This window comes from Pan paniscus, chromosome 10, assembly GCF_029289425.2.
Source record: "Pan paniscus chromosome 10, NHGRI_mPanPan1-v2.0_pri, whole genome shotgun sequence".
In the NCBI taxonomy this organism is placed as follows: domain Eukaryota; kingdom Metazoa; phylum Chordata; class Mammalia; order Primates; family Hominidae; genus Pan; species Pan paniscus.
Genome location: NC_073259.2, coordinates 120,474,226 through 120,502,160, shown reverse-complemented (window position 1 = coordinate 120,502,160; position 27,935 = coordinate 120,474,226). Strand labels below are relative to the sequence as shown.

The 27,935-nt window shown below is 44.8% G+C and overlaps 1 protein-coding gene across 5 annotated transcripts; it reads left to right on the top strand.

Annotated features, from left to right (window-relative positions):
- The first annotated feature begins 536 nt into the window (after positions 1-536).
- Positions 537-5,044, top strand: RPL6 (ribosomal protein L6). 5 transcript variants are annotated; one of them, XM_008957851.5, is made up of 7 exons: positions 537-644; positions 1,577-1,813; positions 1,897-1,995; positions 3,344-3,487; positions 3,892-3,940; positions 4,197-4,381; positions 4,858-5,044. In XM_008957851.5, exons 2-7 carry the CDS (start codon positions 1,577-1,579, stop codon positions 5,008-5,010), a joined length of 867 nt encoding a protein of 288 aa, XP_008956099.1. In that variant the 5' UTR covers positions 537-644; the 3' UTR covers positions 5,011-5,044. The 5 variants fall into 5 exon arrangements, with proteins under 5 accessions (XP_008956099.1, XP_003832497.1, XP_008956100.1 ...); XM_003832449.7 differs by having other exon boundaries at positions 616-820; XM_008957852.7 differs by having other exon boundaries at positions 616-825.
- The last annotated feature ends 22,891 nt before the right edge of the window (positions 5,045-27,935 follow it).

Sequence of the window (27,935 nt, the reverse complement as noted above, 5' to 3'; positions counted from 1 at the left end):
TCCCGCCTTAGCCTCCCGAATAGCTGGGACTACAGGCACTAACAACCACACTCGGCTAATTTTTTTTCTTTTTTTCTTTTTTTTTTTTTTTGTTGTTATTGTTTTGAGACTGAGTCTGGCTCTATTTCCCAGGCTGGAGTGCAGTGGCACGCAGTGGCACGATCTTTGGAGTGCTGGGATTACAGGCGTGAGCCACCGTGTCCGGCCTTTTTTTTTTTTTTTCTTTTTTGAGAATCTTGCTCTGTTGCCTAGAGCGCAGTGTCGCGATCTTGGCTCACTGCAATCTCCACCTCCAGATTCAAGTGATTCTCCTGCCTCCGCGCCTCGACTGGCTGTCATTACAGACACGCACCACCCACGCCTGGCTACCTTTTGTATTTTTAGTAGAGACGGGATTTCACCATGTTGGCCAGGCTGGTCTCGAACTGCCAACCTCAGAGGATCCTCCTGCCTCGGCCTCCCAAAGGGCTGGGATTACAGGCGTGAGCCACCGCACCCGGCCTAGGATTTACTACTTTTTTCTTAACGGGGAAATACTACATTCCCCATGATGCCCCAGATCCGGAAGGAAGTGAGACTCGCACTTCCCATGATTGCTTATACACCGGAAGCCGGGACCTTAGTTCTCTTTCCCATCTTGCAAGGTAAGAATCGCGGGCCTGTCTGCAAGACTTGAGTTCAGGACTCCCAATCCTTCGCCATCCGAACCTGGAGGGCATCCAGTCGACACCTACAGGGGTCGGACATGTCCAAGGCTAACTGAGAGGCCTTCCAGACGCTTCATTTTTGTTGTTTGGGTTTGCGGCAGGGCACAAAGAGGGTGAGGTAGAATGCCGTAGTGGCTCCCTCCGGTTCTTCGCCACGCTCTTGGGCTGGGGGAACGAGGCCCTTTCGGGGACCCGTAGCGGACTGGTGGGTGTTAGAGGAAGCGGGGAGACGGCGCGTGCACTGTGTTCCTAGTCCTGGGTTCCAGAGGATGACACTGAGCCTGTTGCAGCCACGTTGGGGTTCCGCACTGAAGCCAAAAAGGTTTCGCGTCTCCCAGCGTCCGCGACCGGAAGTCGCCTCTTGGTCTTTGCGATCTTTTTCTTTGGCTCAATTTGGGCTGATTCTGTTTGTGTCCGCAATTCCTAAATCGAGTTTCTTGAAAAGAGACACTGGTCTTAAGGGTTAAGACGAAAGGTACTGAAAGTAAGGGATTTCAAGTTCTGGTCTTGGTGCTTCTAACCTGTGGACACATTCTGCATCTAAGTTTTCTAATTCGCAAAACAGTAATAAAAAAATAATGGTTGTACGGACTTCTGACCGCTCAGTATTTGGCAAAAAACCTAATAGGTGTGAGGTAGTTTCAAATCCTCAAAAAAAAAGTTTATAGTGTATTGGGGAGACAACCCCCAAATGAGTCATAGTGAAGGTTGGAGTAGAATGGGTAGAGTTTGAGAGGAAGGCGTGTATCTTACCGGGGGAGGGATTGTAGTCTGGGGAGCCCAGCCCATTCATGTACAGGTTCATTATTGTCTTGTTAGAGAGATGACTGGTGAAATGCCTTTTTTTATCTACAAAAAAATATTTTTAGATGGCGGGTGAAAAAGTTGAGAAGCCAGATACTAAAGAGAAGAAACCCGAAGCCAAGAAGGTTGATGCTGGTGGCAAGGTGAAAAAGGGTAACCTCAAAGCAAAAAAGCCCAAGAAGGGGAAGCCCCATTGCAGCCGCAACCCTGTCCTTGTCAGAGGAATTGGCAGGTATTCCCGATCTGCCATGTATTCCAGAAAGGCCATGTACAAGAGGAAGTACTCAGCCGCTAAATCCAAGGTAAGGGAAGAGGGGACCACGGACCATTAGGTCTTAACCTTAATTGGCATTCTCTTACTGTTGATGCATTTGTGTCCTTGTAGGTTGAAAAGAAAAAGAAGGAGAAGGTTCTTGCAACTGTTACAAAACCAGTTGGTGGTGACAAGAACGGCGGTACCCGGGTGGTTAAACTTCGCAAAATGGTAAGATGTGGGGACTGTAAATTGGATTTTCTGTTTATGCTTGAATACTGTGAAGATGTTTTTGAATACTTAGATACTGTAAGTTTCTGCATACCGGAGAATTCCTGATAGAAAATAAAGGGCTCTGGGTTTGTAACTTGGCTTCAACATTTACTGTTAATCTAAAGTAATTTAAATTACTCGTCTGTGCTTTGTTCCTTTGCATATAATATGGGAATGAGGCTGAGTGTGGTGGCTAATGCCTGTAATCCCAGCACTTTGGGAGGCTGAGGCGAGCAGATCACCTGAGGTCAGGAGTTCAAGACCAGCCTGGCCAACATGGTGAAACCACATCTCTAGTAAAAATATACAAATTAGCTGGTTGCGTGCCCGTAGTCCCAGCTGCTCTGGAGGCTGAGGCAGAAGAATCGCTTGAACCCGGGAGGCAGAGGTTGCACTACTGCACTCCAGCCTGGGCGACAGAGGGAGGCTCCATCTCAAAAAAAGATAAGATGGGAATGAGGGTTTACCTCAAAGAGTTATTATGGAGATTAAATGAAATAATACATAGCCTGTTCTATAGAACATTTCCCACTAGAGCAGTGTTTCTTGGCCCCCTTTACCACACACAAGACCCAATGAAATCTCAGGATTTGCTCTGTAATTTTCATTATGGGAACATTCCCAAATAAGTTACACCATACAGTTTCACAGTTGAAGATTACTGCATGAGAGGGAAGATGACAGTTGTTTTGTGAACTCGTTTTCCCATTAGGTGATCATGTTTGTGGTGAAAGTGAGACTGCAGTAATGATATGGTATAGTTGGAAATAGGTTATTGTGAGTTATTTGTAGTCATGTCTTTAATGGCCCTTGCATGGTGTCTAACTTCTGCAATAAATGATCTGCCAGTCCTAGTGTCTGGCTTTATGCAATTTGTTTTCCTTTGTGGATGAAGTGGGAGTAAGTCTTGTTGCTGTGAGGATCAGATGAAGTGGCTAGGATATGAACACAATTTACTTGAATTGGAAAACAAGCCATGTATCCCTAATCTGCAAAATGTGGCATGTCACACGTGTAATCTCTGAGGTTTAGTTTTTGCTCAAGATTGCAAAGGTGACTTGCTTGATGCTTTCTTTGCTTGAGCACACATCTCATTCATTAAATGGTGTCTCCTTTTTTGCACACAGGATGCAGAAGCATAATTGACCTTTTCCAAGTCTACTTAGCAGAAATGAAAATGGAATCGTATAAATACAGTATTATACTTTAAAATAAAAAGGCTATAGCAAAAGTTTGGCTGACATAGCTCACTTCTAGTAATCTGAATGGCTTATTTAAATAAGTTGGATCTATGGACTCTCCACAGCCTAGATATTATCCTACTGAAGATGTGCCTCGAAAGCTGTTGAGCCATGGCAAAAAACCCTTCAGTCAGCACGTGAGAAAACTGCGAGCCAGCATTACCCCCGGGACCATTCTGATCATCCTCACTGGACGCCACAGGGGCAAGGTGAGAGTACCTGTGCTTGGGGCGCTTCACTGCAGCTGCCTGGGGTGCCTGGTGGCAATGCGTTTGCACGCTAGGTGTACTTTGCCTTTATTTACCTATGTTTGGGGCAAGGGGAAATGATCTGCAAGATACAACTTAGTTGTTGCAAATAACAAGTGTAATCCATGGTGATTTATTAGCCATTTCCTGGTGTTGATTATGTTACACATGTTCATTTACTCAAAAACGTATTTATGCCTGGAGTACTACCTTAGCAGCTTGCTGTGGTTGCTTCCAGAACTGCCGAGCTGTATACATATACATGTAGAAATTTCTTTTACCCAAATTTAGATGCCTGTGATTTTATGAATTCAGAAGTCAGTTTTTAATTGCAGAAAACTAATTATTTTCTTTTTAACTTACAGAGGGTGGTTTTCCTGAAGCAGCTGGCTAGTGGCTTATTACTTGTGACTGGTAAGAAAATCCTTGGATTGTGATGTTCTGTGAAACTTCCATTTTTAAATGCTTGCAGTATACACGTTTGTTTGCTACTGCCTACATGGTAGACACTTAATGCCACAAGTGTCTGAGGCCCATTTCATTGTCTTGCGTGCAAGTGGGTTAGACAAGTGGTCTTTTTTGTGTAGCAACATAACAAGTAATGGTCACCTAAATTGCAGGATGATGATTCTTCCCCCTTTTCCTTGCTAAATTAATTTTTTCCCCTTAGGACCTCTGGTCCTCAATCGAGTTCCTCTACGAAGAACACACCAGAAATTTGTCATTGCCACCTCAACCAAAATCGATATCAGCAATGTAAAAATCCCAAAACATCTTACTGATGCTTACTTCAAGAAGAAGAAGCTGCGGAAGCCCAGACACCAGGAAGGTGAGATCTTCGACACAGAAAAAGAGGTAAGTTTCTACTTGTCATCTCCTGTGTTAGCACTGGCCCTTCTACCTGGGAGTGAAAAGAAACAGGTTGCACAAAAAGAAGAAAAATGAAAGGTTAAATAATGAGGAATACTGGGAGATACTTAGTATTCCAGATTCTTCTAAATTGAGTAGTTCTTTTGGCAGTCTGGGAGCTCAACTTAGAATCCTAAAGTTTGGTGGAATTGTGTGGGAATTAACTGCTACCATTGTATTGGGAATGTGCCCTTACTTATCCTTGATGTGTCCTAAAGTATACAAAAGCTTAAGAGCTATTTTTATTACATTAAAAAATGGGTTGTGTTTCACAGCATTCCAAGGAAAGGATTGTCAAAATTGTCTTTAATGTTTTCTAAATATTCTTGGGGATTAGTACTTGTGAGACAGGACTCCTTAGTTGACCTACAAGTAATTTGGTATGTGCCTGTTTTAAAATGTTTGATTTTCTCTTTATTTAGAAATATGAGATTACGGAGCAGCGCAAGATTGATCAGAAAGCTGTGGACTCACAGATTTTACCAAAAATCAAAGCTATTCCTCAGCTCCAGGGCTACCTGCGATCTGTGTTTGCTCTGACGAATGGAATTTATCCTCACAAATTGGTGTTCTAAATGTCTTAAGAACCTAATTAAATAGCTGACTACATTTTGTTTGTGTCTCTTTTTTTAATTTTTGGTTTTTTAAAAAAATTCTTACCTACCTGAAGGTGTAGTTTGACCATGCCAGCTCACCTGGGGGTTTTCCTTAGTAGAGAATGGGATTGGAAGGGAGTGGTGTCTACAAGAGAGCTAGTTTGTTGGCTTTGTATTGCTGTTCTTGGCTTCAGATTGGTTCTTGGTGCCTGGCTAATAACTTTTTCACCCACCCTCTACCAATGTGAAGTGGTGGCATTTTCTCACTCGTCCCTGAAGAAGTCAGTGCTAAACTGTACATGGATGAGAGAAGAGAATAACTGCTGACTACTCAGACAACAAACTCCCATTTCTCCCCCCATGCTCAATTCTCAACTCCTCCCCAATAATTATGAGGCCGTGCTTTTGTTTCCCAGGCTAGTGCAGTGGCTGTTCATGGGCATGTTTATCACATATTATGGCCCCAGTTCCTATTGCCTGGGCTAGTTCAACTCCTGGGCTCTAGCTATACTCCTGCCTAGACCTCAAGGTATTGGGATTATAGGCATAAGCCACCACACCCTGCCAGATTTGTGCATTTTAATTTTGGCAGATTCTTCCAAACACTCTCCCAAGTGTTAGACCACTTTATTTGTTCTGGAAATGTACAGAGTACCCATCTTCTCATAGGTAGGTTATCAAACTTGGATTTTTGCCAATGGAAAATGAAAAATGGGCTGTGTGTGCTGGCTTCCACCTCTAACCCCCACATTTTGGGAGGTGGGGCCAGGAGGCTCACTTGAGCCCAGGAGGTCCAGGCTGTGGTGACCTGTGATTTCACCACTGCACACCATCCTGGATGACAGACCCTGTGTCCAAAAAAGGTGAAAAAAGGCTGGGTGCCATGGCTCAACCTGTAATCCCAGCCCTTTGGGAGACCAAAGTGGGCTGATCAACTGAGGTCAGGATTTTGAAACCAGCCTGGTGAACATGATGAAACCCCATCTCCACTAAAAATACAAAAAAAAATTAGCTGGACATGGTGGCAGGTATCTATAATCCCAACTACTCGGGAGGCTGAGGCAGGAGAATTTCGACGGGAGGCAGAGGTTGCAGTAAGTGACATCACACCACTGCACTCCAGCCTGGGCGACAGAGCAAGACTGTCTCAAAAAAAAAAGTTGCTAGAATATTTTAAAATGACATGTCATGTTTATATAAATAACATTTTTATTTAAAAAAAACTTGGGCCAGGCACAGTGGCTCACACCTGTAATGTGTGCACTCCAGCCTGGGCAACAAGAGCAAAACTCTGTCTCAAAAAATAAATAAGCCCAGCCTGGTGGCGTGTACCTGTGGTTCCAGCTACTTGAGAGGCTGAGGTGGGAGGATGGCTTGAGCCTGGGAGTTCGAGTCTTCAGTGAGCTGTGATTGCACCACTGCACTCCAGCCTGGGCAACAGAGCAAGACCCTGTCTCTAAAAAAATAATTTTTCCAAAACAAAAAATTATGAGGACAATGGTTTTACATTTCTGCAAATGTATTTCATGTCTGGCTTCATAGGAGACAGATTCTTATATCTGCTTCTTTATTCAATCTATTGCAGTATCACATTATGTATTACACCTCAGGAGAACTCCATTCTACACTCGAGTTAAAAGGACAATGTCTTAACAGTAGTATGACAAATTGTTTTAACTTCACAGGTCCCTTTTTAAGGATCTCAGGAACATCTAAAGATCCCTAGATCCTACTTTGAGAATCATTGCACTAGCCTCTGCATTGTTTCAAAGATTTGGAATCAAACAGATTCCGCCCCTTTTGACCAATAGAATGTGGCATAAGTGATGTGGATCATCCAAGCCTAGGCCTTGTGCAGCTGCCTTTCTTTCCCTCCTGGGACATTGCTGCAGCCATGCATAGAAGCCAGGGCTAGCCTCCCTGAGGGTAGATGAGGCCATATGGAGAAAAAGACAGCCAAGAGCCGGCTCCAACCACCAGCTATGCGAGTGAGGCCAGCCAGCCACAGTCAAACCTCCAGATGCCTGCAGCCACATGAATGGCCCCAGGCAGGACTAGCAGAACTGTCCAGCAGAGCCCAACCCAAAATGCTGACCCACAGAATTATAAGCACATAAAATAGTTGTTCTAGGCCACCGTTTTTTGCTTTTTGTTTGTTTTTTGAGACAGAGTCTTGCTCTGTCGCCCAGGCTGGAGTGCAGTGGTGCCATCTCGGCTCACTGCAACCTCTGCCTCCCAAGTTCAAGTGATTCTTCTGCCTCAGCCTCCTGCATAGCTGGGATTACAGGCGCCTGCCACTGTGCCCAGCTAATTTTTTTTTTTTTTTTGTATTTTTGTATTTTTAGTAGAGAGAGGGTTTCACCATGTTGGCCAGGCTGGTCTGGAACTCCTGACCTCAAGTGATCCTCCTGCCTCAGCCTCCCAAAGTGCTGGGATTACAGACGTGAGCCACCATGCCTGGCATGTGTCTTTATTTTCTTTTACTTACCCACATGAGCTAACTTTCTAAAAGCACATATACTGCTTTTATAACAAAAGATTATTGTTATCTTAAAAAGCAAATTGCAGAAAATTATGTAAAATATCACTTTTAAAAAAGTATACGTGGGAGTGTATATTCATGGCAACTTGAATCTATGCTCCCAGGGAGAATAAAGAAAAGAAAAAAATATATAAGCTTAGTTTTACAACTATATAAATGTGTGCATAAATACAAAAGTTAAAAAGGAATACGATTTACACATGAACTGAAAACATGTCTACACAAAACCTGTACATAATTGTGTATAGCAGCATTATTCATAATTACCAAAACTTGGGAGCAATAAAGATGTCCTTCAACGAGTGAATGGATAACCTTGTGGTACATCCATACAATGGGACATCATTTAGTGATAAAAAGAAATGAGCTATCAAGCAACAACGTACGTGGAGGAACTTTAAATACATATTGCTAAGGGAAAGAAGCCCATGTGGAAAGGGCTTCTTTCATATACTGTATCATATTATATACTCTATGATTCCAGGTATTTGACATTGTGGAAAAGGCAAAACTAAGGAGACAGCAAAGAGATCAAAGGTTGCACATGGGTGGTGGGTGGAGAGGGAGAGATGGACGGGTGGACCACAGGATTTCTAGGACCAGGAATCTATTCTGTATGGTGCTAGAATGGTGGATATATGTCATTATCCATTTGTCAAAACCCATAGAATGTGCAACACAAAGAGTGAACCCTGGCCAGGTGTGGTGGCTCATGACAAAAACAACAAAAAGTGAACCCAAATGTAAACTATAGACTTTGGTTAATAATATATCAATATTGGTTCATCACTTATAACAAATATACCACACTCATGCAAGTTTTTTTTTTTTTTTTTTTTTTTTTTTAGACGGAGTCTCGCTCTGTCACCCAGGCTGGAGTGCAGTGGTGTGATCTCGGCTCACTGCAAGCTCCGCCTCCCAGGTTCATGCCATTCTCCTGCCTCAGCCTCCCGAGTAGCTGGGAATACAGGCGCCCGCCACCACACCCGGCTAATTTTTTGTATTTTTAGTAGAGACAGAGTTTCACCATGTTAGCCAGGATGGTCTCAATCTCTTGACCTCGTGATCCGCCTGCCTCAGCCTCCCAAAGTGCTGAGATTACAGGAGTGAGCTACTGGGCCTGGTTTTTTTTTTGTTTCTCGTTTTTTTTGTTTTTGTTTTTGTTTTTGTTTTGAGATGAAGTCTCACTCTGTTGCCCAGGCTGAAGTGCAGTGGCGTGTTCCCAGCTCACTGCAACCTCTGCCTCCCAGGTTCAAGAGATTCTCCTGCCTTACGTCCCAAGTAGCTGAGACTACAGGCACACACCACCACCACCACACCTGGCTAATTTTTGTATATTTAGTAGACAGGGGTTTTCAACATGTTGGCCAGGCTGGTCTCAAACTCCTGACCTCAAGTGATCCACCCGCCTTGGCCCCCCAAATTGCTGGGATTACAGGCGTGAGCCACTGTGACCAGCTCTTACAGGTAGTTTCTAAGAGCACCTCCCCAGGTAAATCAGTTGCCCAAGAATCGCCATGTCAGGCTGCAGTTACAGGCAGTCTGGCCTTAGACGCCAACCACTTTGCCTATCCTTTAAATGTCAGGTGACATTTTGTGTTATGGTGTCTTTATTCATTTATTTTTTTTGAGACGGAGTCTTGCTCTGTCATCCAGGCTGGAGTGCCATGGCACCATCTCAGCTCACTGCAACTCCATCTCCTGGGTTCAAGCGATTCCCCTGCCGCAGCCTCCCAAGTAGATGGGATTACAGGCATGAGCAACCATGCCCAGCTAATTTTTTGTATTTTTAGTAGAGATGGGGTTTCACCATGTTGGTCAGGCTGGTCTCAAACTCCTGACCTCAAGTGATCCACCCGTCTTGGCCTCCCAAAGTGCTAGGATTACGGGCGTGAGCCACCGCGCCCAGCCTGTTATGATGTCTTAAAGGATCAAATAATATTAGCTAATACTGACTGGGTGCAGTGGCTTATGCCTGTAATCCCAGACCTTTGGGAGGCCAAGATGGGAAGATCACTTGAACCCAGGAGTTCAAGACCAGCCCAGGCAACATGATGAGATCCTGTCTATACAAAAAAAAAAAAAAAGAAATTACCTGGGCGCCTGTGGTCCCAGCTACTCGGGAGGCTGAGGTTGGAGAATCGCTTGAGCCCAGGAGGCAGAGTTTGCAGTGAGCCATGATCATGCCACTGCACTCCAGCCTGGGCAACAGAGCAAGACCCTGTCTCAAAAAAAAAAAAAAAAAGATGAAGAGTAGTAGCAACTATGAGTTTCAGTCTGTTAAACTCAAGACGTGCCAGAAATAATGAATTTTCCAGTTTTTATTTATTTTTTATTTTGGGACAGGATGTCACTCTGTCACCCAGGCTGGAGTGCAGTGGCATCATCACCACTGCTCACTGCATCCTGGACTGCCCTGGCTCAAGTGATCCTTCAGCTTTAGCCTCCTGAGTAGCTGGGACTACAGGTGCTTGCCACCATGCCCAGCTCATTTTTGTTGTTGCTGTTTGTTTGTCTTTCTGGGTTTTTATTTGTTTTTGCAGAGACAGGGTCTCACCATGTTACCCAGGCTGGTCTTGAACTCCTGGGCTCAAGCAATCCTCCCATGTCGGCTTCCCAAAGTGCTGGAATTATAGGCATGAACCACTGTGCCTGCCCCAGTTTTTAGAAGTCGACTTGCTTCTGACTTTTAAAACCCTGTAGATTAAACTTTAGGTATTCTTAATTTTTTTTTGTCTTTTGGAGACAGAGTCTCACTCTGTTACCCAGGCTGGAGTGTAGTGGCACCATCTCAGCTCACAGCAACCTCCCCCTCCCGGGTTCAAATGATTCTTGTGCCTTAGCCTCCCGAGTAGCTGGGATCACAGGCGCCAGCCACCAAGCCTGGCTAATTTTTTTTTTTTTTTTTTTTTGAGACAGAGTCTCGCTCTGTTACCCAGGCTGGAGTGCAGTGGTGCAATCTCAGCTCACCACAGCCTCTGCCTCCTGGGTTCAAGCAATTCTCCTGCCTCAGCCTCCCAAGTAGCTGGGACTACAGGCATGCACCACCATGCCTGGCTAATTTTTGTATTTTTAGTAGAGACGGGGTTTTACTATGTTGGCCAGGCTGGTCTTGAACTCCTGACCTCGTGATAAGCCTGGCTAATTTTTGTATTTTTAGTAGAGATGGGGTTTCTCCATGTTGGCCAGGCTGGTCTCAAACTTTTGGCCTCAAGTGACCTGCCTGCCTTGGCCTTCCCAGGTGCTGGGATTACAGGCGTGCGCCACTGCACCCGGCCTACATTCGGTATTCTTAGGGCTTGAGGTAGATCATATTATTCAAAAGATGGCAACAATATCTCCCACCCAATTTGGTATTCTTTTTTTATTTTTATGTTTTATATATTTTTATTTTATTATTATTATTATTATTACTATTATTATTATTATTTGAGACGGAGTCTTGCTCTGTTGCCCAGGCTAGAGTGCAGTGATGCGATCTTGGCTCACTGCAAGCTCCGCCTCCCGGGTTCACGCCATTCTCCTGCCTCAGCCTCCCGAGTAGCTGGGACTACAGGCGCCCGCCACCACGCCCGGCTAATTTTTTGTATTTTTAGTAGAGACGGGGTTTCACCGTGTTAGCCAGGATGGTCTCGATCTGACCTTTTGATCCGCCTGTCTCGGCCTCCCAAAGTGCTGGGATTACAGGCGTGAGCCACTGCGCCTGGCCTATATTTTTGTTTTTTATTATACTTTAAGTTCTGGGATACATGTGCAGAACTTGCAGGTTTCTTACATAGGTACACATGTGCCATAGTGGTTTGCTGCACACATCAACCCATCTTCTAGGTTTTAAGCCCCACATGCATTAGTTATTTGTCCTAATGCTATCCCTCCCCTTGCCCTCAACTCCCTGACAGGCCCCAGTGTTTGATGTTCCCCTCCCTCCTGTGTCCATGTGTTCTTTTTTTTTTTTTTTTTTTTTTGAGACCGAGTCTCCCTCTGTCGCCCAGGCTGGAGTGCAGTGGCGCAATCTCGGCTCACTGCAACCTCCGCCTCCTGGGTTCACGACATTCTCCTGCCTCAGCCTCCTGAGTAGCTGGGACTATAGGCGCCCGCTACCACTCCCGGCTAATTTTTTGTATTTGTGGTAGAGATGGGGTTTCACCGTGTTAGCCAGGATGGTCTCAATCTCCTGACCTCGTGATCTGCCCGCCTCGGCCTTCCAAAGTGCTGGGATTACAGGCGTGAGCCACTGCGCCTGGCCCTGTCCATGTGTTCTCATTGTTCAGCTCCCACTTATGAGTGAGAACATGTGGTGTTTGGTTTTCTGTTCCTGTGTTAGTTTGCTGAGAATGATGGTTTCCAGCTTCATCCATGTCCCTACAAAGGACATGAACTCATTCTTTTTTATGGCTGCATAGTATTCCATGGTGTATATGTGCCACATTTTCTTTATCCAGTCTATCATTGAAGGGCATCTGGGTTGGTGCCAAGTCCTTGCTATTGTGAATAGTGCTGCAATAAACATACGTGTGCATGTGTCTTTATAGTAGAATGATTTATAATCCTCTGGGTATATACCCAGTAATGGGATTGCTGGGTCAAATGGTATTTCTGGTTCTAGAATCTTGAGGAATCGCCACACTGTCTTCCACAATGGTTCAACTAATTTACACTCCCACCAACAGTGTAAAAGCATTCCTATTTCTCCACATCCTCTTCAGCATCTATTGTTTCCTGATTTTTTTAATGATCATCATTCTAACTGGCATGGGATGATACCTCATTGTAGCTTTGATTTGCATTTCTCTAATGACCAGTGATGATGAGCTTTTTTTCATAAGTTTGTTGGCTGCATAAATGTCTTCTTTTGAGAACTGTCTGTTCATATCCTTCACTCACTTTTTGATGGGATTATTTTTTTCTTGTAAATTTGTTTAAGTTCCTTGTAGATTCTGGACATTAAAGCTTTGTCAGCCGGGCACGGTGGCTCATGCCTGTAATCCCAGCAGTTTGGGAGGCTGATGTGGGCGGATCACGAGGTCAGGAGACCGAGACCATCCTGGCTAACACGGTGAAACCCCATCTCTACTAAAAGTACAAAAAATTAGCCGGGCGTGGTGGCAGGGGCCTGTAGTCCCAGCTACTCGGGAGGCTGAGGCAGGAGAATGGCGTGAACCCGGTGGGCGGAGCTTGCAATGAGCAGAGATCGCGCGACTGCACTGTAGCCTGGGCGACAGAGCGAGACTCCGTCTCAAAAAAAAAAACTTTGTCAGATGTACAGATTGCAAAAATTTTCTCCCATTGTGTAGGTTGCCTATTCACTCTGATGATAGTTTCTTTTGCTGTGCAGAAGCTCTTTAGTTTAATTAGATCCCATTTGTCAATTTTGGCTTGAGAATGGCGTGAACCCGGGAGGCAGAGGTTGCAGTGAGCTGAGATCGCGCCACTGCACTCCAGCCTGGGCAACAGAGCAAGATTCTGTCTCAAAAAAAAAAAAAAAAATTCCCTCCAAACACTTCTTTAGCTGTGTCCCAGAGATTCTGGTACATTGTGTCTTTGTTCTCATTGGTTTCAAAGAACTTATTTATTTCTGCCTTAATTTTGTTATTTACCCAGTAATCATTCAGGAGCAGGTTGTTCAGTTTCCATGTAGTTGTGTGGTTTTGAGTGAGTTTCTTAATCCTGAGTTCTAATTTGATTGCACTGTTTTCTGAGAGACTGTTATGATTTCCATTCTTTTTCATTTGCTGAGGAGTGTTTTACTTCTAATTATGTGGTCAATTTTAGAATAAGTGCTATGTGGTGCTGAGAAGAATGTATATTCTGTTGATTTTGGGTGGAAAGTTCTGTAGATGTCTATTAGGTCCACTTGGTTCAGAGCTGAGTTCAAGTCCTGAATATCCTTGTTAATTTTCTTTCTCATTGATCTGTCTAATATTGACAATGGGGTGTTAAAGTCTCCCACTATTATTGTGTGAGAGTCTAAGTATCCTTGTAGGTCTCTAAGAACTTGCATTATGAATCTGTGTGCTCCTGTATTGGGTGCATATATATTTAGGAGAGTTAGCTCTTCTTGATGCATTGATCCCTTTACCATTATGTAATGCCCTTCTTTTTCTTTTTTGATCTTGGTTGGTTTAAAGTCATTTCTATTGGAGACTAGGATTGCAGCCTCTGCTTTTTTTTTGCTTTCCATTTGCTTAGTAAATATTCCCCCATCCCTTTATTTTGAGCCTATGTGTGTCTTTGCATGTGAGATGGGTCTCCTGAATACAGCACACTGATGGGTCTTGACTCTTTATCCAATTTGCCAGTCTATGTCTTTTTTTTCTTTTCCCGAGATGGAGTCTTGCTCTGTTCCCCAGGCTGGAGTGCAGTGGCACAATCTTGGCTCACTACAACCTCCGCCTCCCAGGTTCAAGCAATTCTCCTGCCTCGGCCTCCTGAGTAGCTGGGATTACAGGTGTGAGCCACCACACCTGGCTATTTTTTTTGTATTTTTAGTAGAGATGGAGTTTCACCATGTCAGCCAGGGTTGTCTCAAACTCCTGACCTTGTGAACCACCTGCTTCGGCCTCCCAAAGTGCTGGGATTACAGGTGTAAGCCACCATGCCCAGCCCAGTCTATGTCTTTTTTTTTTTTTTTTTTGAGATGGAGTCTCACTCTGTCGCTCAGGCTGTAGTGCAGTGGCACAATCTTGGCTCACTGCAAGCTCCACCTCCCATGTTCACGCCATTCTGCTGCCTTAGCCTCCCGAGTAGCTGGGACTACAGGCGCCTGCCACCATGCCTGGCTAATTTTTTGTATTTCTAGTAGAGACAGGGTTTCACCGTGTTAGCCAGGATGGTCTCGATCTCCCGACCTCGTGATCTGCCTGCCTCAGCCTCCCAAAGTGCTGAGATTACAGGCATGAGCCATGGCACCTAGCCCAGTCAGTGTCTTTTAATTGGAGCATTTAGCCCATTTACATTTAAGGTTAATATTGTTATGTGTGAATTTGATCCTATTGTCATGATGCTAGCTGGTTATTTTGCACATTAGTTGATACAGTTTCTTCATAGTGTCATTGTTCTTTATATTTTGGTATGTTTTTGCTGTGGCTGGTACCAGTTGTTCCTTTCCATATTTAGTGCTTCCTTCAGGAGCTCTTGTAAGGCAGGCCTGGTGGGGACAAAATCCTTCAGCATTTGCTTGTCTGTAAAGGATTTTATTTCTCCTTCACTATGAAGCTTAGTTTAGCTGGATATGAAATTCTGGGTTGAAAATTCTTTTCATTAAGAATGTTGAATATTGGCCCCCACTCTCTTCTGGCTCATAGGGTTTCTGCAGAGACATCCGCTATTAGTCTGATGGGCTTCCCTTTGTAGGGAACCTGACCTTTCTCTCTGGCTGCACTTAACATTTTTTCCTTCATTTCAACCTTGGTGAATCTGATGATTACGTGTCTTTGGGTTGTTCTTATCAAGGAGTATCTTAGTAGTGTTCTCTGTATTTCCTGAATTTGAACGTTGGCCTGTCTTGTTAGGTTGGGGAAGTTCTCCTGGATAATATCCTGAAGTATGTTTTCTAACTTGGTTCCATTCTCCCCATCACTTTCAGGTACACTAATCAATTGCAGGTTTGGTCTTTTCACATAGTCGTATATTTCTTGGAGGCTTTGTTCATTCCTTTTTATTATTTTTTCTCTAATCTTGTCTTCCCGCTTTATTTCATTAAGTTGATCTTTTCTTTCTTTCTTTCTTTTTTTGAGACAGAGTTTCACTCTTGTTGCGCAGGCTGGAGTGCAATGGTGCAATCTCGGCTCACCACAAACACCACCTCCCAGGTTCAAGCGATTCTCCTGCCTCAGCCTCCCGAGTAGCTAGGATTACAGGCATGTGCCACCATGCCCTGCTAATTTTGTATTTTTAGTAGAGATAGTATTTCCCCATGATGGCCAGGCTGGTCTCGAACTCCTGACCTCAGGTGATCCACCCGCCTCAGCCTCCCAAAGTGCTGGGATTACAGGCGTGAGCCACTGCACCCAGCCTCTATGTTTAATTTTTAAAGGAACTGCCATACTGCTTTCAACATTAAAGTAAATACTTTTTTTTTTTTTTTTTTTCCTGAGACAGAGTCTCACTCTGTCACCCAGGCTGGACTGCAGTAGGGTGATCTCAGCTCACTGCAACCTCTGCCTCCCAGGTTCAAGCGATACTTGTGTCTCAGCCTCCTGAGTAGCTAGCTGGGATTACAGGTGCACACCAACCATGCCCAGCTAATTTTTTTTCTTTCTTTCTTTCTTTTGAGACAGAGTTTGCGCTTTCGCCCAGGCAGGAGTGAAGTGACGCAATCTTGGCGTACTGTAACTTCTGCCTCCCAGGTTCAAGTGATTCTTCTGCCTCAGCCTCCCGAGTAGCTGGGATCATAGGCGCCCTGCCACCATGTCTGGCTAAGTTTTGTATTTTTAGTAGAGATGGGGTTTCACCATGTTGGCCAGGCTGGTCTCAAACTCCTGATGTCCGGTGATCCACCTGCCTCAGCCTTCCAAAGTGCTAGGATTACAGGCGTGAGCCACCGTGCTCATCCGCCCAGCTAATGTTTTTGTACTTTTAGTAGAGATGGGGTTTCACCATGCTGGCCAGGCTGGTCTGTAACTCCTGACCTCAAGTGATCCACCTGTCTTGGCCTCCCAAAGTGCTGGGATTACAGGCATGAGCCACTACACCCAGCCTAAAGTATATACTTTTAACTCACTTTATACTACCACAGTTGGAGGCATTTATGAATGGGAAAGAAGTACCTGAGGCTGGGTAATTTTGTTTATTTGATTTTGTTTTTGAGATAACGTCTCACTCTGTCACCCAGGCTGGAGTGCAGTGGGTCCATCACAGCTCACTGCAGCCTCAGCTTTCTGGGCTCAAGCGATCCTCCTGCTTTTCAGCCTCCTGAGTAGCTGGGACTATAGGCATGCACCACAAAGTCCAGCTAATTTCTATTTTTTTTTTCTTTTTGTAGAGATAGGTTTCACCATGTTGCCTGGGCTGGTCTTGAACTCCTTGGCTCAAGTGATCTGCCTGCCTCAGTTTCCCAAAAGTGCTGGGGCTATAGGTGTGAGCCACCACACCTGGCCAAGGCTAAGTAATTTATAAAGAGAGAGTGTTTATTTTGGCTCACAGTTCTGCAGGCTGTACAGGAAGCGTGGAATTAACATCAGCTTCTGGCGAAAGCTTCAGGAAGGTTACAATCATGGTGGAAGGTGAAGGGGAGCCGTGTATCAAATGGCAAGAGAGAGAGTAAGAGGTGGGGAGAGGTCCTAGAATTTTTAACAACCAGATCTAGTATAAACTGAGTGAGAACTTAATTATCATCAAGGGTGCTAAAGCATTCACGAGGCATCTTCCCCGTGATCCAATCACCTCCCACCAGGCCCCACCTCCAACACTGGAAATCATATTTTTCATATCTCTTTTTGTTGTTGTTTTTGTTTTGTTTGAGACGGAGTCTTGCTCTGTCGCCCAGGCTGAATTGCAGTGGCGCGATCTTGGCTCACTGCAACCTCCACCTTCTGGGTTCAAGCAATTCTCCTGTCTCAGCCTCTCGAGTATCTGGAACTACAGACACATGCCACCACGTCAGGCTAATTTTTGTATTTTTAGTAGAGACAGGGTTTCACCATATTGGTCAGGCTGTTCTCGAACTCCTGACCTCAGGTGATCCACCCGCCTCAGCCTCCCAAAGTGCTGAGATTACAGGCATGAGCCACCACACCCAGAGGTTTTTTGATCGTTTTTTTGAGATAGAGTGTCTCTCTGTTGCCCAAACTGGAGTGCAGTGGCGCGATCTCAGCTCACTGCAACCTCTGTCTCCCAGGTTCAAGTGATTCTCGTGCCTCAGCCTCCCAAGTAGCTGGGATTACAGGCGCCTGCCACCAAGCCCAGCTAATTTTTGTGTTTTTAGTACAGACAGGGTTTCACCATGTTAGCAAGGCTGGTCTTGAATTCTTGACCTTAAGTGATCTGTCCGCCTCAGCCTCCCAAAGTGCTGGGATTACAGGTGTGAGCCACTGTGCCCGACCCCGGGAATCATATTTCAACATGAGACATAAAAGGAATAAACATCCAAACCATATACATTTGATTGCAGTTAAGATAAGTACTACTATGAAAAGAAAGAGTGTGCAAAAATGACTGAGAAACAGGAGGACCTATTGTGTTTGGGGGAATCAGATGTCCTCTACGAGGAAGCTGATAACTGGAGAATATGTAGGAGTTTGCCAAGTGAAGCAGGTGGCGAAGGGCATTCTGGCAGGGGGAACAGCAAGTGCAAAGGCCTAGAGGTAGGAAAATGGTACAATTGTTAAAGAAACTGCAAGCAGTCAGGGTGGCTTGCTGAGATGAAGATGGGCATTGTATGCCTAAGATCTCAGAAGCACAGACAACAAAAACAGACAAACAGGACTTAAACCAAAAAGCTTCTGTACAGCAAAAGAAATAATCAAGATAATGAACCAACAACACACACAATGAAAGAAAATATCTGTGGGCCAGGCACAGTAGCTCACACTTGTAATCCCAGCACTTTGGGAGGCCAAGGTGGGCAGATCACCTGAGGTCAGGAGCTTGAGACCAGCCTGGCCAACATGGCGAAACCCTATCTCTACTAAAAATGTAAAAATTAGCTGGGTGTGGTGGCATGTACCTGTAATCCCAGCTACTTGGGAGGCTGAGGCAGGAGAGTTGCTTGAACCCCGGAGATGGATGTTTCAGTGAGCCAAGATTGCACCACTGCACTCCAGCCTGGTCGACAGAGCGAACCTCTGTCTCAAAAAAAAAGTTCGAGACTAGCCTGGCCAACATGGTGAAACCCTGTCTCTACTAAAAATACAAAATATTAGCCAGGCGTGGTGGCATGTCCCTGTGGTTCCAGCTACTTGGGAGGCTAAGGCACAAGAATGGCTTGAACTGAGATTGCGGTGAGCCGAGATTGCGCCACTGCTCTCCAGTCTGGGTCACAGAGTGAGACTTTGTCTCAAAAAAAAAAAAAAGAAAAATAGACATTGCATGTTCTCATTCCTAAGTGAGTGCTAAAAAAGGTGTACACATGGACATAGAGAGTAGAATGATAGATACTGGAGATCAGAAGGATGAGGGGGTGTTAGGGGGTAGATGATGAGAAATTACATAATGGGTACAATGTATATTATTTGGATGACAGATACCCTAAAAGCCCTGACTTGACCACTTCTCATGTAATGTAATTGCATTTCTACCCCATATATATATATATATATATAAATGTCCAAAAAGTATACGAAAAAATACATATATATATGTCTTTATATATATATGTCTTTATATATATATATATATGTCTTTATATATCTATGTTTTTATATGCATATAAAGATGGGCATGGGCCTGAGATGACCTGAAGCAGGTGACAAGTGGGAGTATACAATGCAAATTATTTTTTGTTTTGTTTTTGTTTGATTTATTTATTTTTTTGAGACCGAGCCTCATTCTGTCGACCAGGCTGGAGTGCAGTGGCACGATCTCTGCTCACTGCAACCTCCACCTCCCGGGTTGGAGTGATTCTAGTGCCTCAGCCTCCTAAGCAGCTGGGATTACAGGGGTCCGCCACCATGTCCGGCTAATTTTTGTATTTTTTTTTTAGTATAGGCGGGGTTTCATCATGTTGGCCAGGCTGGTCTCAAACTCCTGGCCTAAGTGATCCGCCCACCTCAGCCTCCCAAAGTGCTTGGATTACAGGTGCGAGCCACCATGCTCTGCCATTTTTGTTTTTATTGAAATGAAAGGAAGCAAATTACACTTGGAAGAGGGCCAAGTTGGCAACTTGAGAGATCCAAATGCCGCAAACTGTTAAACAACATAATGGTTTAATGTTTGAACTCATTCAGCACTAAAATTCTTGACTAAGCAGCTACAGTGTTTCAAGCACCATGGCAGGCACCGGGGACTAAGTGATTAACCACAAAAATCTCTGGCTGACAGTAACAAACATGTATTTCGCCCCTTCCAGGTCTGCAGGGTGGCTCTGCTTCAAGGCTGAGATCTGCCTGCCCACATGTCTCATTCGGGGACCAGCAGCTCCCAGAGACAAACTGGGCAAACACATTTAACCTTTGCTGACATAACATCTGCTACAATTCCACTGGCCAAAGCATGACACATGTCCAAGCCCAACCTCAATGAGGCAGGGAAATATACCTCACCTGCTCTGGTGTGAAGTTTGGGAACGCCATTGTATTTGTTTCCTAGGCTGTGGTAAGAGGAACCACAAACTGGGTGGCTTAAGACAACAGAAATCTGGCTGGGCATGATGGTGCATATCTGTAGTCCCAGCTACTCAGAGGCTGAGGCAGGAGAATCCCTTGAGTCCAGGAGTTCAAGGTTGCAGTGAGCTATGATCACACCACTGCACTCCAGCCTGCGCAATAGAGTGAGATTCCGTCTCTAGAAAATAATAATTTTTTGAAGTTTTAGATTTTGGAGCATTTTGAATTTTGGATTCTTGGATTGGGGTGCTCAACCTGTACTGCATAAAATTTTTGTGTTGCTGTCAAAGCTACATAATTATCCTTTCTGATAGATATATATATTTTTGGTTTTTTTGAGACAGAGTCTCACTCTGTCACCCAGGCCAGAGTGCAGTGTGCAGTGGCGCAGTCTCAGCTCACTGCAACCTCTGCCTCCTGGGTTCAAGCAGTTCTCCTGTCTCAGCCTCCTGAGTAGCTGGGATTATAGGCGCCTGCCACCACACCTGGTTAATTTTTGTATTTTTAGTAGAGACGGGGTTTCACCATGTTGGTCAGGCTGGTCTCGAACTCCTGACCTCAGATGTTCCACCCACCTCAGCCTTCCAACGTGCTGGGATTACAGGTGTAAGCCACCGTGCCTGGCTTTTTTTTTTTTTTTTTTTTTTTTCCTGAGACGGAGTCTTGCTCTGTCACCCAGGCTGGGCTCCAGAGTCACCATCTTGGCTCACTGCAACCTCCACCTTCTGGGTTCAAGCAATTCTCCTGCCTCAGCCTCCCAAGTAGCTGGGATTACAAATGTGCACCACCACACCCAGCTAATTTTTGTATTTTTAGTAGAAACGAGGTTTCACCATGTTGGCCAGGCTGGTCTTCAACTCCTGACCTCAAGTAATCTGCCCGCCTCAGCCTCCCAAACTGCTGGGATTACAGGCTTGAGCCACCACAGCCAGCCTATTTTATTTTAAAATGTAAATCTTTATATATATATATATATATTTTTTAATTATTATACTTTAAGTTCTAGGGTACATGTGCACAACGTGCAGGTTTGTTACATATGTATACATTTGCCATGTTGGTGTGCTGCACCCATTAACTCATCATTTACATTAGGTATGTCTCCTAATGCTATCACTCCCCCCTCCCCCCACTCCACAACAGGCCCCGGTGTGTGATGTTCCCCTTCCTGTGTCCAAGTGTTCTCGTTGTTCAATTCCCACCTATGAGTGAGAACATGTGGTGTTTGGTTTTTTGTCCTTGCAATAGTTTGCTGAGAATGATGGTTTCCAGCTTCATCCAAGTCCCTACAAAGGACATGAACTCATCATTTTTTATGGCTGCATAGTATTCCATGGTGTATATGTGCCACATTTTCTTAATCCAGTCTATCATTGATGGGCATTTGGGTTGGTTCCAAGTCTTTGCTATTGTGAATAGTGCCACAACAAACATACGTGTGCATGTGTCTTTATAGCAGCATGACTTATAATCCTTTGGGTATATACCCAGTAATGGGATGGCTGGGTCAAATGGTATTTCTAGTTCTAGATACCTGAGGAATCACCACACTGTCTTCCACAATGGTCAAACTAGTTTACAGTCCCACCAACAGTGTAAAAGTGTTCCTATTTCTCCACATCCTCTCCAGCACCTGTTGTTTCCTGACTTTTTAATGATCGCCATTCTAACTGGTGTGAGATGGTATCTCACTGTGGTTTTGATTTGCGTTTCTCTGATGGCCAGTGATGATGAGCATTTTTTCATGTGTCTGTTGGCTGCATAAATGTCTTCTTTTGAGAACTGTCTGTTCATATCCTTCGCCCACTTGTTGATGGGGTTGTTTTTTTCTTGTAAATTTGTTTGAGTTCTTTGTAGACTCTGGATATTAGCCCTTTGTCAGATGAGTAGATTGCAAAAATTTTCTCCCATTCTGTAGGTTGCCTGTTCACTCTGATGGTAGTTTCTTTTGCTGTGCAGAAGCTCTTTAGTTTAATTAGATCCCATAAAATGTAAATCATTATAAATGAATAGTCTCATGACTTTAACTGTTTTTCTTTCCAATTCTTGGTTCTCTGCCCTCCTTCCCCACACGTTTCTTCCCTAATACTTCCTATCTCAGGGAATCATAGCTCCATTTCTGTTATGGGCTGAACTGTGTCCCTTTGAAAATTTACATGATGAAGTCCTAACCCTCAGTACCTCAGGATGTAATGTTATTTGGAGACAGGGTCTTCAGAGAGAGAGAGAATCAAGTTAAAATGAAGTCCTTAAGATGCGGGCCCAATCCAATATGACTAATGTTCTTGTAAAAAGAGAAAATTTGGGCCAGGTGTGGTGACTCATGCTTGTAATCCCAGCACTTTTGGAGGTCAAGGCGGGAGGACTTCTTGAGTCCAGCAGTTGTAGGCAAGCCTGGGCAACACAGCAAGACCCCATCTTTAAAAAAAAAATTAGCCAGGTGTGGTGGCACATGCCTGTAGTCCCGGCTACTAGGGAGGCTGAAGAGGGAGGTTCACTTGAGCCTAGCAGGCTGAGACTGCAGTGAGCCGTGATCGTGCCACTGCACTCCAGCAACAAAGTGAGACCTTGTCTCAAAAAAAAAAAAAAAAAAAAAAGAGACGAAAAAATTTGGACACAGACACACACCAAGGGAAGACAATATACAGAGACATAGGAAGACTATGGTCATCTACAAGCCATGGAGAGAGGTCTGGAATAGATTCTTCTTTCAAAACTCTCAGAAGGGCCAGGTGTGGTGGCTCACACCTCTAATCCTATCACTTTGGGAGGCAGAGGTGGGCAGTTGCTTGAGCTCAGGAGTTCGAGACTAGCCTGAGCAACATGGCGAAACCCTGTCTCTACAAAAAAATACAAAAATTAGCCAGGCATGGTGGTGCATGCCCATGGTCCCAGCTACTCAGAAGGCTGAGGCGGGAGGATCACTTGAGCGTGGGAGGCAGAAGTTGCAGTGAGTTGAGATCGCACCACTGCACTCCAGCCTAGGAAACAGACTGAGACCCTGTCTCAAACAAACAAACAAAGAAACAAACAAAAAATCCTCAGAAGGAACCAACCTTGCTTACTTATGAAGGTAGATACCACCACTATCATCCCAGAAAACTGGGAAACAGGTAGGTGGAATTACTTCTTCATGGTAACACGCAAAAGATCTGGGACCAAATCCAAGCAGTCCATGATTCAAACACCACACTGCATTGCATGTGCTTTTTTTGGTGAATAACACTATTGAAGTTTCCCCCACCATCCTCACATTCATTAACTCATACGTAGCAGTTACCAGCTTTAAACTCAACATCTTCCGGGAACCTCACCCCCAGACTAGGTGCCCGGACTTCTCATCCCCGTTGGAATGATTCCTTCCAAGCAGCCTCCCTGTCTTTCATGAGAAAGGGAAGCTGCCAGTCTCCTTGGGAACTCGATCCTCAAACCTAACTCTGCCTGGCACAGAGTAGGCATTTAATGAATACTGAAGGAACAAAAACGTATAGTGTTTGCTTTTCCTTGAGTGAAAACTCTTCAATAATATCTTTTGTCCACTTTTCCTTTGTGCTAACAACTTTTTTATTTTTATTTTTTGAGATGGACTCGTTAGGTTGCCCAGGCTGGAGTGCAGTGGCGTAATCTCGGCTCGCTGCATCATTCATCTCCCGGGTTCAAGTGATTCTCATGCCTCAGCCTCCTGGTAACTGGGTAACTGGGATTACAGGCGCGCACCACCACACCTGGCTAATTTTGTAATTTTAGTAGAGATGGGGTTTTGCCCTGTTGGCCAGGCTGGTCTCGAACTCCTGACTTCAGGTGATCCGCCCACCTCGGCTTCCCAAAGCGCTGGGATTACAGGCATGAGCCATAACTTTTTGTTTTTGTTTTTTTGTGTTTTTGTGAGACGGAGTCTCGCTCTGTTGCCCAGACTGGAGTGCAGTGGCGCGATCTCGGCTCACCGCAAGCTCCGCCTCCTGGGTTCACGCCATTCTCCCGCCTCGGCCTCCCGAGTAGCTGGGACTACAGGCGCCTGCCACTGCGCACGGCTAGTATTTTTAGTAGAGACGGGGTTTCACCGTGTTAGCCAGGATGGTCTCTATCTCCTGACCTCGTGATCCACCCGCCTCGGCCTTCCAAAGTGCTGGGATTACAGGCGTGAGCCACCGCGCCCGGCCACAACTTTTTCTTAATCTAATTTTTTTGCAGGAGACGAATGTTAGCAAATTTCCAAGTCAGAACTACAAATCCCAGTGCAGCAAGGCCTGTGATGCACACAAGGTGGCGATGGAGGACATAGCATCTTGCAGAGCTCCCTGCTGCTGATGATCTTTTCAAATGAGAAAGGCATTTAATGCTGCTTCATCTTCTGGCTTTTCATCAATGTGGAGACCCGTCCTTTAGTTTTAGCAATTCAGTGGTGCTCCAAGGAGAATTTCCCCCTCCTCGTTTTCAAATATCTCTTTCATCTGATTTCTTTTCCCTGTTACCACATAGATCCACCCATGAGCCAAAATAATCTTCTTTGAAATAAAAATATGAACAGGGCCTACCAGAACACTTGGAAAAAAGATTTTGAGTAGGTGTGTGTGTTTCCTCTTTGAGACTGTAATTAGTAAGACGGAAATAATCAATCTCCCCCATAGGTTCTGTGTGTGTGTGTGTGTGTGTGTGTGTGTGTGTGTGTGTGTGTATTTTTTCCTTGGTGTTTTGAAAGGCCTTAAAAATTAACATGGCTGCCTCATCTAAAACCACCTTTAAGCTCTAATAAAGTTTATCAAGGACCACTTATCTTCACACCACACTCACATATTTTTGGACCCAGGAAGGATTACAAAGTCATTTTAGACAGTCAGCTGGTATAGAAAAGCCAGCAGAAGGGAGAGATATTGCAAAATCCCAGAGGGGCCCCAGCTTGAGCCAGGGCTAGCGAGTATCACGTCAGCAGCTGGGGCAGGAGGGAGATGATCTCCATCAACAAGCCTGCTGCTCCCTCTTGGGGAGATGCCTCCCAGGAGTAACTGAGGTCCAACCTAGTCATAGCTATTCTTCCTATTTTCCTCATATTTCTTTGCTTCTAACTTAGGGTTGCCCAGCCAACACTTTCTCTTGCTCCTTTTCCCATCCTGATCCCCCATTCTTGAATAGAAGAGTAGAAATGACGATTCCAAAGAAAAGAAGTCATAAGCCATAAATCTTTCCTTCCTATAAATGAATGTCTTGTGTGTGTACGTGTGTGTTGTCTAGACTAGATACAGATTCTCTTCCTCGTAGCTTCCAACCTAAAGTTCTTTTGACCAGGCATTTTCTTTGTCTTGCTGATCTGTTCTAGAAATCCCTACTAAATGGTCTCCTTTCCGGAGGGGGTTCTATAAATATTAATTCATCAGCTGCCTCATCATGGTGCAGTGGCAGCCATGCAGTCCTATGACTAATTACTGTTGCTAAAATATTAACTAACTATTCATTATGCAGTCTAAAGACTTTAAGCCCTAGATCTGTGCTGTTTTCATCACTTAGGCTGAAGGACAAGAGTTCCTGGGCACCTTGACTCCTGATCTTAAAACATCATTAAGAGTAGAAGAAATAAGACTAAGTATAGAAGAAATTTTATCTGAACGATTTAAGATGGTTAGAGTCCTGAATCTAAGCATTTAAAAATTGTGATGGGCCGGTCATAGTGGCTCATGCCTGTAATCCCAGTGCTTTGGGGAGGCCAAGGTGTGAATATCACGTGAGGCTAGGAGTTGGAGATCAGCCTAGGCAACACAGGCAGAGCCCATCTCCAAAAAAAATTTTTTTTAAATGAAAAAATACCAGCCTGGCCAACATGGTGAAACCCTATCTCTACTAAACATACGAAAGTTAGCCGGGTGTGGTGGTGGGTGCCTGTAATCCCAACTACTCGGGAGGCTGAACCAGGAGAATCACTTGAACCTGGGAGGCGGAGGTTGCAGTGAGCCAAGATCTAGCCATTGCACTCCAGCCTGGGTGACAGAGTGAAACTCCATCTCAAAATAAATAAATAAAATAAAATGGGCCAGGCGCAGTGGCTCATGCCTGTAATCCCAGCACTTTGGGAGGCTGAGGTGGGTGGATCACCTGAGGTCAGGACTTTGAGACCAGCCTGACCAACATGGTGAAACCCCGCCTCTACTAAAAATACAAAATTGGCCGGGCGTGGTGGTACATGCCTGTAATCCCAGCTACTCAGGAGGCTAAGGCAGGAGAATCACTTGAACCCAGGAGATGGAGGTTGCAGTGAGCCAAGATTGCACTACTGCACTCCAGCCTGGGTGACAGAGCAAGACTCTGTCTCAAAAAAAAAAAAATAAAATAAATAATAGAGACAGGGTCTCTCTCTGTCACCCAGGCTAGAGTGCAATGACACAACCATGGCTCATTGCAGCTTCAACCTCCTGGGCTCAAGCAATCCTCCCACCTCAGCCTTCTAAGTAGCTAGGACTACAGCTGCACATCACCATGCTCACCTAATTTTGCTTGTTTATTTATTTATTTATTTATTTAGAGACAGCGTTTCACTCTTGTTGCCCAGGCTGGAGTGCAATGGCGCTATCTCGGCTCACCGCAACCTCCGCCTCCTGGGTTCAAGTGATTCTCCTGCCTCAGCCTCCTGAGTAGCTGGGACTACAGGTGCATGCCACCACACCTGGCTAATTTTTATATATTTTTTAGTAGAGAAAGGGTTTTGCCATGTTGGCCACGCTGCTCTCGAACTCCTGACCGCAGGTGATCTGCCTGCCTCAGCCTCCCAAAATGCTGGGATTACAGGTGCAAGCCACCACATCCAGCCTATATATATATTTTTAATTGTGATAGATAGTTGTCATTAGGTTTGGAAAAGGGAATGAAGGGCCGGGCGCGGTGGCTCACACCTGTAATCCCAGCACTTTGGGAGGCCGAGGCGGGTAGATCACGAGGTCAGGAGTTCGAGACCAGCCTGACCGACATGGTAAAACCCCGTCTCTACTAAAAATACAAAAATTAGCCAGGCATGGTGGTGCACGCCTGTAATCCCAGCTACTCGGGAGGCTGAAGCAGGAGAATCACTTGAAACCAGGAGGCGGAGGTTGCAGTGAGTCAAGAGGTTGCAGTGAGCCGAGATCATGCCATTGCACTCCAGCCTGGGCAACAGAGCAAGACTCCGTCTCAAAAAAAAAAAAAAAAAAAAAGCAATGAAGGAGTTTTCTTACAGTCAAAATAAGGAAGCTGAAGTTGTAAAATCAGACAGACCTGGGTTTACATCTGAGCTTTGATGTTTACTGGCTTTGTGACATTGAGCAAAGTATCTAACTGAGTCTTGACTTCCCAGCTGAAAGTAGGAATAATAATACTCCCCCTCTCGGACATTTGGGAGGATTTGATGAAATGGCCATTCCATTACACTTGCCTGTTTTATTGTTTCCATGGTTCTGATCAACTCTGAACTGCTGGATTTATTGTTCTCTTCTTCCTCCTCTTCCTCTTCTTTTCTTCTTTTTTGAGACAGGGTCTTACTCTGTTGCCCAGGCTGGAGTGCAGTGGCATAATCTTAGCTGAATCACTGCAACTTCTGCCTTCTGGGCTCAAACGATCTTCCTGCTTCAGCCTCCTGAGTAGCTGGGACTATGGGTGTGCACCACCACGCCTGGCTAATTTTTGTATTTTTTGTAGTGACGGGGTTTTGTCATGTTGCCCAAGGGGGTCTCGAGCTTCTGGGCTCAAGAGATCTGCCAGCCTTGGCCTCCCAAAGTGTTGGGATTACCCATGTGAGCCACTGTGCCCGGCCATAATATTCCATCTTATGGATATATCATATTTTAGTTAACCAGCCCCATATTGTTGGACATCTAGATTGATAAGTTTTTCCTTTTGTAAACAATATTGAGCTACACAACCCTGTATATCCATCCTTGACTACGAGTCTGATTATTTCCTTCAGACAACTTCCTCAAAGTTGAATTGCTGGATCAAAGGGTATGCACCTTAATGTTCTCCTGTTATTGTTATTATTATTATTATTTTTTTTTTTTTTTGAGATGGAGTCTTGCTCTGTTGCCCAGGCTGGAGTGCAGTGGCATGATCTCGGCTCACTGCAACCTCTGCCTCCTGGGTTC

Bases quoted from the DNA above. Each gene is read 5' to 3' on its own strand.
- RPL6 (XM_008957851.5), top strand. From the start codon at position 1,577: ATGGCGGGTGAAAAAGTTGAGAAGCCAGATACTAAAGAGAAGAAACCC. The intron at 1,996-3,343 runs GTAAGATGTGGG...GACTCTCCACAG, and splicing joins TGGTTAAACTTCGCAAAATG to CCTAGATATTATCCTACTGA. The intron at 4,382-4,857 runs GTAAGTTTCTAC...CTCTTTATTTAG, and splicing joins TCTTCGACACAGAAAAAGAG to AAATATGAGATTACGGAGCA.